This window comes from Pezoporus occidentalis, unplaced genomic scaffold, assembly GCF_034315485.1.
Source record: "Pezoporus occidentalis ecotype Australia unplaced genomic scaffold, CSIRO_AGI_Poc_V1 ctg18, whole genome shotgun sequence".
NCBI lineage: Eukaryota > Metazoa > Chordata > Aves > Psittaciformes > Psittacidae > Pezoporus > Pezoporus occidentalis.
Genome location: NW_026913640.1, coordinates 4,588,017 through 4,606,941, shown reverse-complemented (window position 1 = coordinate 4,606,941; position 18,925 = coordinate 4,588,017). Strand labels below are relative to the sequence as shown.

At 46.7% G+C, this 18,925-nt stretch overlaps 1 protein-coding gene across 1 annotated transcript; it reads right to left on the bottom strand.

The window, feature by feature from the left end:
• Positions 1-6,665: 6,665 nt before the first annotated feature.
• Positions 6,666-12,458, bottom strand: HMGB1 (high mobility group box 1). The gene is made up of 4 exons (XM_062615107.1): positions 12,261-12,458; positions 11,809-11,954; positions 10,664-10,838; positions 6,666-8,679 (listed from the first exon to the last, which is right to left on the bottom strand). The coding sequence occupies exons 1-4, from the start codon at positions 12,408-12,410 to the stop codon at positions 8,503-8,505; spliced, it is 648 nt and encodes a 215-aa protein (XP_062471091.1). The 5' UTR covers positions 12,411-12,458; the 3' UTR covers positions 6,666-8,502.
• Positions 12,459-18,925: the final 6,467 nt, after the last annotated feature.

The window sequence follows — 18,925 nt, the reverse complement described above, 5'->3', positions numbered from 1 at the left end:
TTTGGGTTGCTCAGGAGCTCTCTATTACCAGTTACCCTAAAATAAGTAAAATCAAAGGCAGGCAATGAAGGACCCATCTGGGAAGCACTCATACCATGACCAGAGACCCCAGGCGGCTCTTCCTCACCTCTTTCTCCTCACCAGGGAATTACTGGCATATCAAGCGTTGGAGATTTGTTACGTGGAGTGGCAGGGGCTCGGAGTGGTGGGAGCCACAGGGGTCTCCCAGCCAGGGGTACCTGCCTTTGCTGTGTTTAAATTATACCTCTCGAAAGGTATTTAGAAAGGGCATTTAAAAGGGTATCACTGACTGATTTAATGCAGCACCAGCGTGGCCTTAGCAGTAGTATTAAAATATATATTCTTATATTAAAAAGTATACATATTTCTTTGTGATTTCTGTGCAAGCAGTGCAAATAATCGATGGAGGCTATTGCAACCCGGCCAGCCCTGCAAAGCAGAAAGAGAAAGCAAAGCTGCGAAACCCTTGGGCAAGGGGAAGGCAAGGCCAGGAGGAGCCCTCAGCAGGGCTCTGTGGTCCCAGCAGGGCAGAGGCTTGGTAACAGGGTTATGGCAGGGATGAGTTCAGCAGCACCAGAGCTTTGGCGATCTCGACTTTGATTCGCATAATCCTCCAAGTCTTCCATTAACACGCATTGGTTTGGTTTGGGTTTTGTCTTAATTGTACCACATGCTCCAGCTTTTTTACTCACTTACAGGCACATCCTGGTATTTTCAGGCTTAGGTTACTTCAGTTTTATTATTGCAGGTGGCCCAAATAAATTTTCATTAACTTCTTCATGTCTGTTTCCTAAAGAGAGCTATAAAATGAGCAGTTCTGAGGTTTGCCTGGATTTGCGAGTGAGGACCGGGAGCAATGTCTCTATCAGCTTTACTGTGTTCTCTGCTTCACCTCAGCCCTCACATTGAATGCCAGAAATGCATTAAAGGCCAGAAAAGTCAGCAGCAGCTCCCTGTCAGGTGCAGATATTCAGATAACAGAAACCAGCTTTTCATTAAAGACATTTCAGGCAGTTTGAGCTGTGTCACCCATCCCCGTTTTCATGTTTCTTCCCAAAGTTTTGCTTCACTGAAGACCTTCACTGAACTGCATGGGGGCAGTCAGCCTCACACAAACAGCCTGCTTGAGGACCAAGGTTAACTTATTACTAATTAACTTGGGGTGCTCAACACCTTTGCACAGGCTGGTGTGAACACTCTACATGTGCAGCTGAAAGCCAAATACAGGCACGGGTCTGATTTAAAAAAAACCCAAACAAATGAGGAATGGGATCAGTGCTTGGACACCAACCCAAAGGCAAGAGAAAAGGGGAGCGAGCCTAACGCCCACAACCTCTAGCGGGAGCAAAGCTACACAACCGTGCAGGACAGGAGCTTGTCTGTGAAGCACTTTTAGAAGCCTTCTGTAGGATGGTGGAGTTATCCCAAACTTTTATTGTTTTAACACAGAAAAATGGGAAAAAAGGGAGTTTCCTCCTCAAGAGTCACAGGCCGATGGTTAAGCACTGGGATATCACCTTGAACTCAAGTTTGGAGAGTGCTGAACAGAGGAAAATCCACATAAAATCCACATTTTGCATGTTTGCCTTTGAAACCCTGCCGATGGAGTCTCCTCTGCCTTTTGCCTGTTGTCATTGGACCTGGGAGTCCTCGCTGCTGTGGGGTTTCTGCAGGCGGCGGGTACGAGCCATTGCTCAGAGCACTGCTCTGGGACTTGCAGTCCCCATGTTTATATTTCAGTGCTACGTGTGATTAATCCTCCATTTCATTCATTGTCTTTCTACTTCTCTGCTACTGGGAACAGTAAATAAGAGGGAAGTTGTAACAAGAGCCTCCCTCTTATTCAGAGACCTTCTGTTTCCTGCAGGCTGGTGGCTTTGAAAAAAATCACAGCCCCATTGTGCTCCAGAGTCACGTTAAATGATTCAGATGGAAAGAAAAACCGACGTCAGTAGGAACAAGGGACAAAGCAAAGAGGAGCATCAAGGCCGGCAGACCAGGGACACCAAAGGCAGGCAGCAGCACATCCTGAGGATGCTGCACCATGTGGCAACAGAGTGTTTTTTTTTCCCCTGTTATGTGGGTCTGTCTCCCAGCATTCAGGATGGTTTGGTGGGTGTCCCTGGACACCTCTGGCACCACAGGAATGGCACTGATTGCCTGGGGGTTGTGGGGCTGCAGGACAACCCTCCTGTCCAACCTGGGAACAGGGACCCAGCCCCCAGCAGCCCGGGGGGAGGCAGACTCACTCCTACCCCAGAGTGGGGCTGATAGTGGTGGCTGCAGGGCAGAGGCAGGGAGGCAGAGCCTGTGTGCTCCTGCACAGAGGCAGCGCACACAGCACTCGAGATGACGCTGCCGCCACTGAACATCTGGTACAAAGGCTCCCCCAGAATAGATCATTTCCTGCTTCCACCTCAAAGGAAACGGTGCTGGAAGAAGGCTCAGTCACGGCCACACTGGTGCAAGGAGGGGTCCCTATAACAGGCAGCCTCCCCCTGGGAGCCAGGTATACATTGCCTGTAGAGAGTGCGACTATGGGACAAGCCATCAGCACCAGGCAGGACCCAAGGAGTCTGGCCTGTAAAACACCCAAACGCCAACACAGGTGCTGTGCCCCACCAAAAGAAACCCACCAGCATTTTGCCACCAAACCCAAACCCTCCCATCCCCCAAACCTGCTGCTGAAGCTGCTCCTGTGCCGAAGGGCTCAATCCTCACCTGCATTTCCAGCGTTGGATTTACAATGCAGTGCTTGTTCACGGCATCTTCCTTGTTGGAAGGCGTCAGGAGGAATGTGTGTCAACAAAACTAGAACAAGTGTAAGCGCCACTACAGACAAGTCTGATAATGAAACATGAGTCACTGTTATTCAATCATTTGCTAACGCACGCTTTGCAGGGAAGTTCTCTCCCCTAGGAATCGGCACCACACAAACTTCTGAGCTTTTTTAAGAAGAGCACTGTGATTCTGCTTGTCTTCCCAGGGCTGGTGCCTGTGATCCCATTCTGCAGCCCGCCGCTCCACTGCCTTCACGCCTCCATTCCAAACTCCAGGCATCAGCCCCTCACCCTGGGATGACCCACCACTTACACTCTGCATGGTATGGCTGTGAGCGGGCGCCTGCCGGCTCTTCAATGCCGTCCTTCCTCACAGTGGTTTTCATTCCCAGCGTCTCCCCAGCCCTAGGAGCGAGCTGGCAGCAGGGAAGGGGCTCTCAGAGCCCCTGAACCATTGTCAGTACCCCAACATTGCTGCAAGCCTGCACCATCGAGTGCAACTGGCTGGCGTTAGTTTAAAGAACGGTCATTTTCCCCTTGGGCTGGGCTAAGGAAAAGTACGGTCAACCCCAGCACTTCAGCAAGGGAGGCTTTTCCCCATAGTTATTATTTGCATTCTTACATTTTGATTTGGGAAGGAGCAGGAGGTGTCTGGGATGTTGCACCTCGGCTGGAGTTTCTTCCAAGAGATTTGTTTGACAATGTTATTCTTACTCCTGCTAACAAACACACCCGCCAAAGATTGCAGCACATCCTCAGTTTCCCCTTGAGAAGCCAATTTTTTGAGCAGCATCTTGCAATAAGCATTTAAAGGGTGACCTCTTGCTGCTGTAAGGTGTGTGGGGAGCTGGGTCCTTTCCAGGCCTTCGAGCTACAGCGTTTGGCCTTTCCTGCTTTGATTGAGGAACTTTGAGGAGGTCAGAAATGTGTGATTTGAGCTTCCGCCACTTTAATAAATGAAAGGCTGCGGGAAGCATTCCTTTATGGAACTCCCTTTATGCCAAATGTTCATCATTTAATTCAAACATGATTTAATAATATAAATAAGATTTCAAAAGGCGCAGCTGAACATCCCACTTGCCCATCTTGCTCCTCCAACTTCTCACTGCTTAGCCTGAGCTCAAGCACTGCTGCTGCAGGGAGGGCTACAGCTTCTGACATAGCAAACAGGTAGACTAAGCTAATTTATAGCTTTGGTGAAGTGACAAAAGGAAAGGCCTGTCTCTCTTGTGGGTCACCTTTAATAGTAATTGCTTCAGCCAGATTGATTTCAAAATTAGGTGCTCTCGAAGCAGAAGCCACGCTGTATTTTTCAGGAGCACAAAGCAGTCCTAAGAGCAATCTGACCTTCATTCTTAATAATAAATTCACTGGAGGAAAAAAAAACCATCTTTGTTTTTCTGCTTGAAGCACTGTCAAAAGAAAAGCCAAAGCATGACATACAGAGAAATGCAAGACATCTTCTGCAAAACATTACAAACCTCTCGGAGATTTACTTTTCTTGGGTTTTTACTCCGGCATTGGAAGAGAATCTGACAGCTTGTCCACAAGTACATTACTTTGGAGCAAAGGCTGGTGTGAATTTAAAGTGAACCTATTCCAGACTAAACTGAAACCATCTTGGAGTGGTTTTCAATGTAGGGTGCAATTCCGTAGCAAATGCTGGGGAGAATTTATCAATAAATATCTACATTCAGGCACTGCATTAGACTAGCACCTTTGTAAAAAAAAAAAACCTTGAGGTATTCCAGGGGCTAAAACATTGTCTATTGCACCTTCCAAAGGAAAATGCCACACACCAGTGTTTTCTTCTACAGCATCTCCCAAACGATGTTATCTGTAGGGTCTAGTCAAGTCCAGGCGATGGTAAGCTGAAGAGCATAAGGAAGGAACGTTATTTGAAGATACTGGGCACTTCACTGCTGTTGACAAAACAATCAGCACATTTGTGTCCCAAAAGCCTGTAGCTGCTCAGCTGCTATAGGCAGAGCCTGGAAATAGTGAATGTTAATTGTCTCTTGTATTAATTATGTTTGTATCTTGCCATGTTGCTGATACACTCAGTATTGAATAATGTATTCTAACTCAACGCTATCCATCCGCTTTATTCCTTTCATCTTCTGTCAGGCGTAGCTGGGAAGGCAGAACAGGAATGTTTATTCTAACAGGTTTAACCCTTAGGCTAGCAAGAATTAGGAGAGGCTTTTTTTCAAGCTTGGCTTATCACCCATCTAGAGAACCTGAAGGTGTGGCTGCAATCCACCCAGCTCCTCTTCTGGTGAAGTTCCTCAAACTCATCTCCCTGCTTTCCAGCATGCCTAAACCCAGCTATTATTCAGCCTTTTCTCCTTCACAGTGGGTTTGATACACTGGTAAAAGGAGCTGTAAAGGGGTTCTGGGCCAGCATCATCCTAAAGAAGCTGCAGGAATCCTTTCAGCCACTGGTTAGCTGTTCCTTCAGGCTTCTAGCAGCCCATCTGCTGGGACAGATACACTTTAAGTAAGCTCAACTTTTTGCTGGAGCCGGTGTGATTACTGAACACACAGCAGAAGGGATGAACACCATCTGTACACTTAAACCAGTTTAAAACTACAGAGCATACCTAGAAAGCAGGTGGCTGCAATTGCAGCTCTGTTCAGAACCAACTTCAGATAAACCACCATGAAATCATTATAGCTTCATTTGGCACTGAAGGCATTACTACCACTAACATTCAAGTTATCTCCAAACCAATCTTTTTTTTTGTTTAGAAAAGGCCTCCTTTTTTTGTTCTACATCAAGCATTTATGTGACGGTTAAAGCTGCACGAAATGTTTTTCATGTTGACAGTGATGCCAGTGCTACCCAGTTCCCTCGTAGGGAATCACTGCAAAACGGTTGCGGTTTCACCATTCATCATCCCTCAGCAATCACCAGCTTTTACAAATCACAGAGAGGTAGATTCAATGTCAGCAATAACTGACCTCAGATCAAGCAATCCCACAGCAGTCAAGTTGGACACATGGGTGCTCAGAATGAGGTAGAATTTCAACCAAGAGGAGTAACAGCTGTAACTCACAGAGGACCACAGATGGAGAAAGGGGAGGTCCCTTCCAGCATCAATTCTGAACTCTTGATTTTATAAGAATTAATCTACCTGTGATATTTCCCCTTTAGAAATAGTAGTTTCATTGTTTCAAAACAGCTTTCTGGAAGACACAAGACTTCAGTCCAATACACATGTGCAAGCTCAGATGATTTAGACAGGTATCAACTGCTCATGAGAAAGCAACAGCTGTTCTGGAGAGGTCCAGTCTTTGGTGCACCTCCCAGCTACCATCCACCCCTGCAGCATAGCACTGGGTGGGTCTCATCCTCACAAAGTAGAGTTTGTAATGATTGTATTACCTACCCTCTCCAGCCTTGAGCACACTGTTTGTTATCAATGTGCTAACCCCAACAGTCGATGCAAACACCGCGCCTGGCTGCTGGGGTAGTGCTTGCTACTCATCTTTTAACATCAGCTGAGTCCTCTAGGTTACTTCTGTCAGCATCAAGCACCGAGAACAAAGGCACATTACAGGGATCTCATTAAGCATGTTTGTTCCAAGAACAAGGAACGCGTCTACTTTCCTCTGACGACCTGGGGAAACAAAAAAACCCTTCAGCACAGAAAATTTATTTGCAATTAGTTATGAGCATTTAAACGGTCGATATGCAGTTTAAGGAGAAAAAAACAAACTCTGTCCTAAGCTTTCTATCCCAAGACCTCATGGATAGCATTGTTCTGCCTTGAACAGAAAGCAGGGATGTGCATAGCTGCAAACACCAACACACACACAAAAAAGCCCCTTAGAATATTAAGTGAGCCATTTAACTAAGTATTTAAAACCTCTGCAATTATTAGTTTATTAGTATCATCCAGGATTCAGATGTTCAATATTTCTCCTGAAGTTATACATAAATGCAAATTGAAATAAGAATCTGAAAGTCAAAATTGTATAACAAAACAATACTCCATCACAAAAGCGTGTAAAATTACAAGAATGCTTTTTTTTTTTGCCTTTTTTTGTTGTTTTTTTTTTTTTTTAAACACTGGCACTTAAGAGAACCATAATTTTGTAACCACAAAATTGCCAAATTGTCCCCCAGACTGGTAAGCAGGTATATGTGAAAATAGTTACAGTTGCCAGCACTTGAAGTTTTACTAAATATGCAAAAAACCCCTTAGCTTTGGTTTTGGAAGAGAACTATAGTTGACCAAATTAGACATTGTTGGTATACCATAAACATTTCATTTTTTAATGCAAAATTTAATAAAATGTACTTTTCCATACAGCTATATTTAACTTAAAAATGGGCAAACATCAAGAGTGCGGTATAAAACCTAACAGGAAAAATACATCTTATCTCATTTTCAATTTGAGACAATATACAGCTTTGTTTAAAGGGCTAAAACTAGAATTTCAAGAATACAAATATGAATTTACATAGATTTAACAAATAATAATGGTACCATTTATAGAAATCTTAGAAAGAAAATTCATTTCTCGTGGGCCATTTGCTACCAGGAGAGTTTCATGGTATAAAGCCCGTGGCCATCACCAGACCTGTCACCAAAAAATAATATGGTAGTTTCATGCTTTTAACTTTACACATTTTAGGTATGGTCATCGCTCGCAAGTGTCCAGAGATTTACAAATCCAACTTCCATTACATGGTAACGGAATCACACCTGTAAATGCCTCCACACCAGACGGGCATACGCTCTTCCTATGGGTCCTTCGAGGACAAAATTGAACATTCCCTCCCTCCCCGCCCTCCCTCGCCCCCCAAGTATTCCATTCCTGTAAAATTGAACTCTATACTTCTCAACTCTCCAAGACTGGTAAACTCATGCAACTCACTAGAATATTACATTTCACAAAAATCTGAGCAAGTTTCAGGTTGTTGAGATTGAATTTTTTTGTTGGTTTGTTTCCAGTTATGGAAGAATGTTCATTCATTATATGCCTACGTATTTCTTTTCTTACCCTATCCCGATTATGCAGGGTATGCAGATCAAAGCTTTGTTTATCAGCTGGTTATATTAAAGATGAAAACTGTAATATTCCCGTGATCCCATACGGGCATTCAATAAAGCAAAAGATGAGTTCCCCTCAAAAAAAAAAAAAAAAAAAAAGAGAAAAGAAAAAGGATGATTTTCCAAGGGCACCTATTGAAAGGACAACAATACTAATAAAAAAAAAATTGTATTTACTTAGAAGCATTCAGAATGTCAACAAAACAGCTGCAACTTTTCTTGTTTCTCCTTTTCGCAATTACAGAGTGGTATTCAGTTAACAGAACAACAATTATTTTTTATGATGCAGAGACAACTGAAGATGAAAAAGGAACTACATCCCCATGTAGAACTAATTTGTGCTGTGCACCAACAAGAACCTGCTTTAAAACTCCCATGCCAATTTACAACCCCCACACTGTACCAGGCAAGGTTAGTGGCCGTTGAAATACCACTAAGGACAGGGCTATCTAAAGACACATTCGGTAGTGTGTTAACTATACAAAAAAAGAGACACTGTACAGTTTAAAAACAAATCTTACACAGCCTTACATTTCAATTTTGTTTTGTTTTTGTTTTTTTTTTCTTTAAAAGGAGTGAGTTGTGTACAGGGGGGTTAAATGCTTTATAGACAAGAAAGAAATTGCTCTAAAAGAGACTTATTCATCATCATCATCATCTTCATCCTCCTCCTCTTCCTCTTCTTCATCATCTTCATCCTCTTCGTCCTCATCCTCATCTTCCTCCTCCTCCTTCTTCTTCTTGCTCTTCTCAGCCTTGGCAACTACTTTTTTGCCTGCATCAACCTTCCCTTTGGCCCGGTATGCAGCAATATCCTTGGAGGAGAAAAGCAGGAAGAATCTCTCAAAGATGAAACCAGCCAAGTGCTCTGAGCAACTGCTAAACGAAGCCCCCCACCCCCGGGTATTTGCCCCTTCTCCACATCCGCAGGGGTAGGACTGGGCACTGTAGCTGCAGTTACAAAGGGAGCTGAGGCCCAAGGCTGGAAAAAGGGGAACCCTCTAACACAGAAATGATACCGGCAAGCTGGAACACACTGAGAAGCCTCTGCTATTAAACTTCTGGGAACAGGCTGGAAAAGCTGCTGCCTCAGATTGTAAAACCACAGCTGAGCCCACTGTCCCATAAGGAAACGAAGTAGGGAGACCTCTTAAGGTCCCTTTGTAGCCCTAAATTCTACAATGCCTAAGGAAAGGCACAGGAAAATCCTTGTTTGAAGCACAAGATTGTAATTAGCCATCAAGAACACCTTGGAATGACATGTCCTAATATTCACAATGTTACGCCCCAGTGAAGAGCAGTTATACAGAATTCTGCCTAACTGAAGTTTACAAAATAAAAGGTATAACTTGATTAAAGGGTAGACAGTGCCACCTTCTGCATGCAATAAATTTATTTCAGTCATTTATAATGCACAAAATTAAGTTCCTGTTACAGGGAAGTCAAAACTGTACCTGGAAGGCCAGGTCAGAAAAGCAGTGATTCCCAACTTTGTGCCAAAGTAACAAAAACAATTATGTAACAGAATCAATCTACAGGACTGAAACATACCAGCAACAGAGAAACATCAACACACTTATGCAGATGGCCCAAACCTTCCAGTATTCCCCACCCAGCAAACATTACACCACTAATCTCAGTTCCTGCAGACTCTCTCAAAGCTCAGCATGGAATCTGTAGAAGATATGATATCCACCAAATCAAGCAGTGAAACCCCATTTGTAATTCTAAGAAATACAGGCAGTACTAGTGGAGATCAGTACCTGGGAACAAAGATTAATAATTCTACCACTTAAAAAGTCTCTTGTGAGTTGCCTTGGCTGTATGTACAAACAATTGCCATGCTGAAGAGTTTAAGCTGCACAGGAAGGACAATGTGAGAAAGCTCTGAGACCTGCAATTCCTCTCCAGCACATAATTAGGACTCAAAGGAGCCACCTTGATCACTAAAATGCTGTAATTTTAAAGTGGTTTTGTTTGCCAACAGGAGAAATACCAGAGGAAGGTCACAGCACACAAATGGCTATATATATATGTGGTATACATTAGTTATAGGTAGCTGCTGATCCATTGTAAAGCATCATCTGGGGATGCTAACATGGATCTCCTCCTCCCTTAGTTTCCTTGTGCTGGGATGGGAATCTGCCTCTGGAAATAAAACCACAAAGTGCTACCCTGGGTGTGCAAAGCAGTTCCACAGCTCCCATCATGGTGGGGGGATTTAGCTTTAATAATCAAAGAAATTACATGACATGCTGCTTCGTATGTTTATTAACTATGCTTAATTACTAGAAAGTAGCTGGGTACAAACCAGGTACTGGGAAAAACATGTCTAAAACTAGTATCTCGTTAGTGCTTTGACATTATCCCAAGAATATATTTAAGAAAGCTGTGTATTGGTAATCTTAACATTCAGGGATGCTCATCGATCCCTCCAGAATTAGGGAGAATCAGTTCATTCTTTACTTGTGTTACTTAATACTAACAACTGAACTCAGATACTGCTGTGACCTGTGGTTCTAATAATGAGAGACACCATGGCATCCGGCAAGCCATCACTAATGGTCTTGAACTACAGATGAATGCAAACAGCTGAACACAAGGGACTGCAACTTAGTGTTAACAGTAACAAACCTCAGGCCTCCTTATTTTGAGGGTATTTTCCAATAAATACGATCAAATTTGTCACTGACATACTATAATTTGCAGCATCAGAGTATGTAAGAAGGGGAAAAAAAAAAACAAAGTCTAAATTAAGGCTTGACCTCCCCAAAACATCTCCATAAATGTCAATGTTACCTTTTCATACTTCTCCTTCAGTTTGGCAGCCTTTTTTTCATAAGGCTGTTTATCATCTGCAGCAGTGTTGTTCCACATCTCTCCCAGTTTCTTTGCAACATCCCCAATGGACAGACCAGGATGTTCTCCTTTGATTTTTGGACGAAACTCAGAGCAAAACAAGAAAAAAGCCGAACTAAAGAGTAAAAAAAGAAAACATTATTTTAATTTTAGACTTAAAGTTTTGTGAACCTAGCTGCTTTTTCTTAAAGAGTGTCTTGGAAAAGCTCCTTCAAGCGACACAAACATTAATGACAATGGAAAGCATTAAAACTGAACAAACTACTTCGAAAACTTAATGCATCCTTGTTTCTTAAGTAATGCCACACATCTGGTCCGATTTTCAGCAGGACCCTCAGAAGGGCAAATTTTGCATACCATCTGCTGACAACATCTCAAAAAACAAGTGCATGATGCCAGAGGAGAAAATTTTAAGTCAGAACTGTTAAAAGATGGAGAAGCTGCATTATTTATTACAAAACTTAGTATTTTCAGATGACAGCATCAGCCCAAGTAAGAACATTCACTTCTACTGGAACTTCCCTGTTCCCTTCAGCATTAGCTCCACTTAATACATACACAGACCAAAACTGTATTGCTACCAAGTACTGATGTTGAGTAGGAGGTGAATCCGAAGTCAGTTGTCGTTTTGTAGTGACTGAAGTTTTAATTCTCCAAGCTGGTTTTGTCAAGATCATCCCTCTAATCTGTTCTGTGTAAAAGGCTGTAATTTTAAGTGAGCTGCCAATCAAAAACTTTGCTCAAGCAGGTGATGAGAGCAGGGCTTGAAGTATTTCATTGCCATTTTACACTAGAATTTATGCTCTTAACAGAAATCGAAAAAAATCTGAACTACACGTTGTTGGTTTTTTGTACCTACTTTCAGAGGCTGACATTATTCCAGCTCTGATAACATATGAGCCTGGAAATAAAGACCTAGTATTTCTAACTAAGATTTCAACCCATCTTTATGCTACTGGTCAGGAAAAATCAATGTCATCTTTGTATTTCTGAAGTTCCTAAACCGGGGTAACATGATCATCTTACAGATACACTCCAGTACGATCGTCCTGAACTAGATAAGCTAAAACTAGAAATCTACTTACGGAGGCCTCTTCGGTGCATTTGGATCCTTGAACTTCTTTTTTGTTTCCCCCTTAGGTGGTACATAGTTTTTCATTTCTTTTTCATAACGAAGCTTGTCGGCCTTTGCCATATCTTCAAACTTCCCTTTCTCCTTAGAAGACATAGTCTGGAAGGCAATTACAATCATAGAGTATGTCAAGTTGGAAAGAACCCGTAAGGATCGGAATGATATGTTAAGATTCATAAGCATATCCAAGTCCATTCAAAAATACGAGTTGTGGGAGCTAAAGGTAAGGCAAGAACAGTGGACTGTTACCACTCATCTTGTAACTGCACTTCATACTTATCTAAAACCTGAACTTTAAAGAGATCATTTACAGTCTCAGATAGTTTCACACAAAGCAGTCACTTAGGGTTTTGATTAAAATAATCATCGGGGGTACCAACATGGATCCCCAGTGGTTATTCCTACCTTCCACCGTTCTGAGCACTTTTTTGAGAACTCTGAAAAGTTCACTGAAGCATCTGGATGTTTCTTCTTGTGCTCCTCCCGGCAGGTTTGCACAAAGAAGGCATATGAAGACATTTTACCTCTCGGCTTCTTAGGATCGCCTTTGCCCATTTTGGATGATTTTCTGTAACAAAGTGAAAAAAAGACACCTTTAAAACCTGTACTTGCTACAAACCAAGGTGGGAAGAATAAGCCACAATGAAGGAGCAGACCAAACACAACCCGTTGGGGCAGTATTCCGAGATTGTACGATGGGAAGAAGGTTCTCTTATGGATAATTTATGGCAGATTTCTGCCACCACTGGTTGAGGTGACCTAGACACAAGAAACTTCACATCTCAAACGGCCTTCAAAACATGCAGGTCTGATCCCCTGCAAATAAAAATGCCCCTTCTAAGCAATCTGAAGGCAACTACTGCAGTGGAGACTGCAGTTAGTGGTGATCACTGCTAGTGTATCAATCATATGCTTGAAAAGAATAAGTTGTAATGAAAGGAAGGAAAAAGTACCAGACTACCGTGTCTCAGCTGGTCCTCTGGGTTACCGAATTCTCTCTTCCTACAGCCTGTGTTTCTGTCCCCCTCCCCTGAAAGCCTTGGATGCTCATTTACAAAATACGTGTATTATTTTTTTTTTAAATGTTGTATGCCATAAATTATCACCCTTCTTTTCCGTATACTGCAAAAGCCTATTCTCCCTTTGTATGCGTACCTAGAAATACAGGAATGAAACACCACTCAGTCAAACATGTTATAACCAAGCCAGGGATGCTGAAAGTACGACATTTACATACGAATGGCAGAGCTGCTCCCCACAATGACTATCTGACTCTTTCAGGGTCTGAGAGGGAATGAAAAACACCTTCCTGAAACCTTCACACCCGAGTCAGACATTCAGAGTATTTCTTCATAGCTCCCTGCAAAAAGCCACTTGCACACTGACAAACTCAGCTCTTCAGCAGGAATTGAAAGAAACGCTTGAGAAAAGACAGAAACGAGTGGCACGCACCGCCTGCCCATGTTGCCACAGAAGCAGTATTTCCTATCGGTTTGGCGGATAGACAGAAACAGATTTCTGCTCTGTGACTAAACACGTCCGGTTTGAAGTTTCTATCAAGTAAACAAGAGGGCTGAAGAACCAGGAGCGGCTCCTGCGTGTCATGGAGATGTTTCCAGAGCCAACCGGCATCCCGGGCTTCCCTAGCGGCCGGGGGGCAGGCAGGAGGGCCGGGGCAGGGGTGTTCCACAGGCTGTGGGAAGGAGTAAGCACCGCAACGCCGGCGCTGCGACAGTGAGTTGGCGTTTAAAAGCCTCCTTCCCGCCATTTTGGACGCTTCCCCTGCGAGGGGGGCTCAGAAAACTTCTCAAGTCCCTTGAAAGACCTGCTGGAGGTGGGGGAAGAGGACAAAATGAAGAAAAATAGAAGAAAAGGGGGAAAAAAGGAGTCTGGTTATGCCAAAGGAGCTGTGGAAGTTTTATTCTGCGTTCACACGAGGGCCCCCAGCCCACGGGCAGCGAGCACATGTCCAGCGCTGGCAGCCGAGGCTGCGGCGGCCCGCAGGCGGCGACCCCCTCTCCCGGCCACCGCTCGCAGCCCCGGGACAAAGCGCCCTCCCGGCCGCCGTCCCCGTGCCCCCACAGCTGGGCGCGCCGCCCCAGGCCTGCCCCGCTCTCCGCCGCCATGAGGCCTGCCCGCTGAGGCGAGGCCTGCGCCGCCGCAGCAGCGGTGGCGGCCGCCATGGCGCAGGCTCCTGGCGGAGGAGGTCACCCGCCGCCGAGTCTCCTTCCATTTTGTACGCTGAGGAGACGGAGCAGCCCGCCCCCCCCTCCCCGCCACCACACCCCCCCGCGGCCCGGCGGGCAGGCCACGCCGCGGGACCCCCGCTGAGGGACAGCGGCGGGGCAGGGCGGCGACCCCCGTCCCGCGGGGGCGTCGGCAGCGGCTGGGCGGTGCGGAATGGCCGCTGCTGGCGTCGCCCGCGCTCGCCGCCGCGCAGAGAACATGGCTCCTTCCTCCCTTCCCTTCCCTTTGTGTGAGCGCGCCCGCTACCCTGGCGCACACACTCAGCCATTGCAGCCGGGGGAGGGCGGGCGGGGGGTAGACGGGGAGAGGTGGGTGGGAGCGGGGAGCTGAGGGGGGCGAGGCCGGCGCGCTTCCAGCGCCTGCCCGAGCCCCGGCGACGCGAGCAGAGCCCCGGCGGGGACCCCCGCTCGCTCCGCTCCCCGCAGAGCCGCGCAGCCCCTGGGCCGCGGGCCCCGCGCTCGGGAGAGCGGCGGCGGCTGCAGGAAAAAAAAGTTCCCCCGAACTGCGCCCCCGCCCGCCCGAGCGCCTCTCTGCTCCGCCGCCGCTCGCCTTGTTTTCTCGCTCGCGGCTCCCGTCAGCCATGTTACAGCCGGGCGGCCGAGGGGCCAGCGGCTCCCCGACCCGCGCCCCGCTGCCCCCGCGCTCCCCGCTGGCTCGCCGAGGGCCGGCAGCGCGGCGTGGCCCGCCCGAAGCCCCCCACCGCCTCGCCGCGCCTGTGCCCGCCAGCTGCCCCGCCGCCGCAGCGATGGCTACGGCGAGGTACCGTAAGCGGCTTACGGCGGGGCACGGCGCGGCCCGCGCCCCCCGCGGCGGGCGACCCCTGGTCACCACGGCTCCCCGCCCGGGCGGCTGCGTTCGCCCGTCTCCCTTTCCTCCTTTCCTCCCTCCCGCCGCCCCGCTTCCGAAGTCGCCAGCCGCCCGCGCCCCTCGCGCCCCCGCCCCGCCCCGGCCGGGGGGCTCTCCGCCAGGGAAGGGTCTCCTGGGCACAGCTCGGCTCGTCTTTGTGTGCCGGACGGCACGCAGCCCTAGCTCGGTCCCGAGCCCCAGAGACGCTACCCCGGCCGCCCGCCCGGCCCCAGCGCTGCCTGGGTCCCTGTGTAGCCCGGTGCACCGCAATGGCTGTGAGAGCGGGATCGATACGCAGCCTCCTCACACTCTCAACGCTGGTAACATTACTCTCAACACAGCCCCATCCCCATTGGCTGCCGCCAAGCCAGCCGCCGCGCCGATTGGCCGAAGCCCTTCCATTGTCCTGACCAGAGAGCTCCGCCGATTGGGAGCGGCGCGGGACACGTCACTGAAGATTGAAAGGGCGCGCAAATATAAAAGTGAGCTGAGGGAGCCGGGCGGCGGCGGCGGGAGTTGGAGTTCTGAGGTAGCGGCTTGGTGCCGCGCCGCCGACCGAGAGCAGCACGGGCCGGCACTGCCCTGCCCTGCCAGCCGCGCCACGGCCCCCCGCCTCCCGGGCAGCACCCCGCTGCCTTGCTGGGATCCCCGCACCGGCGCGGCGGGCGCTTTCCGCGCCCCTCCCCTCTAGCCTCGTGCCGTCCAGTTTCACGGACGCGGAAAAGGAGGCGCAGCGGGGCTCGAGGAACCGAGCCCGCGTTTCCCCGCGCCGCTCACCCGGCTTTGCAGTCTCACGGCGCGGGCCAGCACATGAGCTGCTGCGTGCGCTGCTCTGCCCGCTTGCACGGCGCTGTGGGGTGGGTCGGGGTTTTTGCTCCCCGCAATGAGTAAGAACGAGTCGGAAGGTGCTTGCTGTCTTCATGACCCCCGGGGTGCAAGGAGCGGGGGCGGCAGGCAGGCAGTCCCCCAGGTCCTCAGAGCTTCTGGAGCCATGCAAGAGGCAGGCTGGGCCGGGGAAAGGTTGGTAACCTGGGGCACATCTCACTGTCCTCCACTTGCACCCTGCTCCTTTGTTATAGTCGCTTGCATTGCACGAGTCAGATGTAGAAAACTCGAGCGGAAGGAATAACCCTTCACATCTGCATCACTTCACTGGTGCAAACAGCCTTGTGAGGAGCACTGCTATGACGTATCAGAAACCACTGTGCTCCCCTGAAGGGCATTATCAGTGCACTTACTGAGTAACAAAATTGAATGAAGAGAGGGGTATATGGTCACAAATGTTCATGTGCAAACAGTCCATTTTTACTATCTACATAATTACCATGTTCTCTTTAAGTCCTCTCTTATCCATGAAGTTTCAAAGGGTTTGTGGTCTGGCGCACACAGATTTGTCCTATTTTCATGTTTAGGTGGCCTACAAAATTTTTAAGGATTGTACAGAGCATCTCTTAATGTGACCTGATACTGATATCACCAGCATAACAGCCGTTACAAGGGAAGAATGACTTTTAAGATGTATTCATCTGATCAGAGTCCAGTAATTTCTGTTCTGGATCCAAAGCCTGAGCCACTTGCTGTTGCTGCTTGGTTTATCATTGTCGCCTCCTAATGTTTCCCCTCCTCAAGCTGGTGCTTCTGTCAAGATCTTGCTCTTGAGAAGACAAATGAATTCAAAATCTTCCTTCACAATTATCAATCATTTGGCAAGGTACCCTAGAGAAGTCAAAGAGCCTTCTATGTAATGACTCTAAAACTGCCTCATTTGTGAAGTGCCAATAGACACATGAAGAGAGCAGTTCTGCATTGTGAAATCATGAGAAAATACATGAACAACAAGCACTAATGCTGTCTTAGGGAAAGGTTTTTCTGGCTGGTTTGTCTCAAAGTTGAAACCTTTACATAGAGATGGAACAGAGGAAAACTGCAACAAGCACAAGTGGTTCCATGGCCTGGTACGGAGGAGCTGATAGCTTGGCACATACTGAACTTCTTTAAAGTTCCTTCCATCAAAACCAGACCCGAAAGGCAGGAAAAGGCAGGCATTTGTTCCCACTTGTTGTCTAGAGCTAAGAATTTAGCAAAATGCAAGTGATGAGGAGGTTCTGATTATATGACATTCATGTCATGTTGTGCCATATCCCTTCTGATACTTTACAAACATTCCTCCTTCTGCAAACCTTACTCAAGTCCAAATCTGTTTTACATTACGCGCCACATGACAGGTGCAAATCGCTGAGATCGCTTGGATAACATGAGCCACCTTTGACTTGACGCACAGAGGCTTTGCCCACAGAATACTCGGGTCAAAATGTAACAGCCCACTGTGAGTCCTCCAGAAACAATAATAACAAAAAAGTACATAGCTGCACAGGAAGTTTCAAAACCCCTATTTAGTAATTTTGGTGTTTTGCAAACTAGAGTATACTTTGGGAAAAGTCACAAGGATTGGACATCTTATTGCAAAGCAAGAATGAGACCGATTTCTATTAGATAACGTATCTTCAAATACCTCAATTTTTACAATACACTTTGTAGCTACTTACAAAAACTAGTAGAAATGTTTGTAAGGAGCCTTTTGGTTCAATTTCTTTTCCACACAAAGCAAGCTGAACTTGGATGGAAACATCAGCTATGTATTCTCAACCTCTTTTTAAAGCATCCTTTTGGTTTGCATTTGCTTTAGAAGTAACAGAGAAGGCCTCTCCAAAGACAGACCTATTCTTCTAACCAGTGTATTGCTGAGTAGAAACAGAGAAGTTCCAACTGAATGATGAAAACAGAGTTTTATTGTATTTAAAATGATCCTCTCACTTCACCTCATTCCCGGTGCAGCTCACAGCTGAAGACTTCCAGCAAAAACAAACAAGGATGGAGATCCCAAGAAGTACAAACCACCTGGTTGGCAGTGAAGCCTATCAAGAGCGAGATGCAGCTCCCAAAATAACCTTGTGAGATGCCTTGGTGAGACTCCTTCAGCAGAATTTAAGTCACAGTATATAAGGAGCCAGACCTTGAAAAGTCTGCCTACTTCATTGCTGTGGTTGCTGACAGAGGTGAGAGAAGAAGCTTGCATCAATTCCAGGAGATGCAGGAGACCCAAGATGTGGGGCAGCACACATCCCCTGGGCAAGAAGGTTGCTGTTCCACACCACCACCTTCTCTTACAGATTTTGCTTTCTGTGAAAGACACTGCTTACTCCCAGTGGTTTTGGCTGGAAAGCAGAAGACTTCATAGCTTGCTTTGACAATGAAGAGATAGGGTGCCTCCAGATTTTGTCACTCCATCCTCCCTCCCAAGAAGAAGATCATTGTTTCTTCAGGTCAAAATTGAGGGAATATTACAGTGAAACAGGCACAATGAAAACTAGCTTTATAGTCAAATCCAAAGCTACTGTTAGGATATTTTTAATGAGATCTGAAAACCTTTCTCAATAAAATTGTTACATTTCCAGCTCAAAATGACAGCAAAACATCTGCAGAGACAGAGCACCTGGGCACATGCTGGAACTGCTGGTGATTCGGGTTCTCACTGCTGTTTTCCAACACTTCCAGCCATACAGCAGGCAGGTTGTTCACAGTGCATTTGGAAAAAGCACTGGCTGTTATTTGCCCTTTTCCTGAGGCTGCAGTGCCAGCCTCTACACACCCCAGATGAACGCGATTTTCAATTGCTCATTAGGTGTAGACTTGTAACCATTTTTTTTCCTCTGGTGTCTTATTTAAAATCCTCAGGAGATACTTCAAATATTTCCTTAAAATAATTTCTGGAAGAAAAAGACTCCATTCAAAGAAATGAGACTTAGCATGTCTGCAAATAGTAACAATGCATGGAATGTGCTTTGCTTTACCTTTCTGGCTGGATTTGCTCAGACTGTGTCAAGTAATCCACATATATTGCTGGCTCCCTTCTATTAGCAAGCATTACCTAGTGAACAGGGCATCAGAAGGCCATTTTTCCTTTCAGCATGGATGAC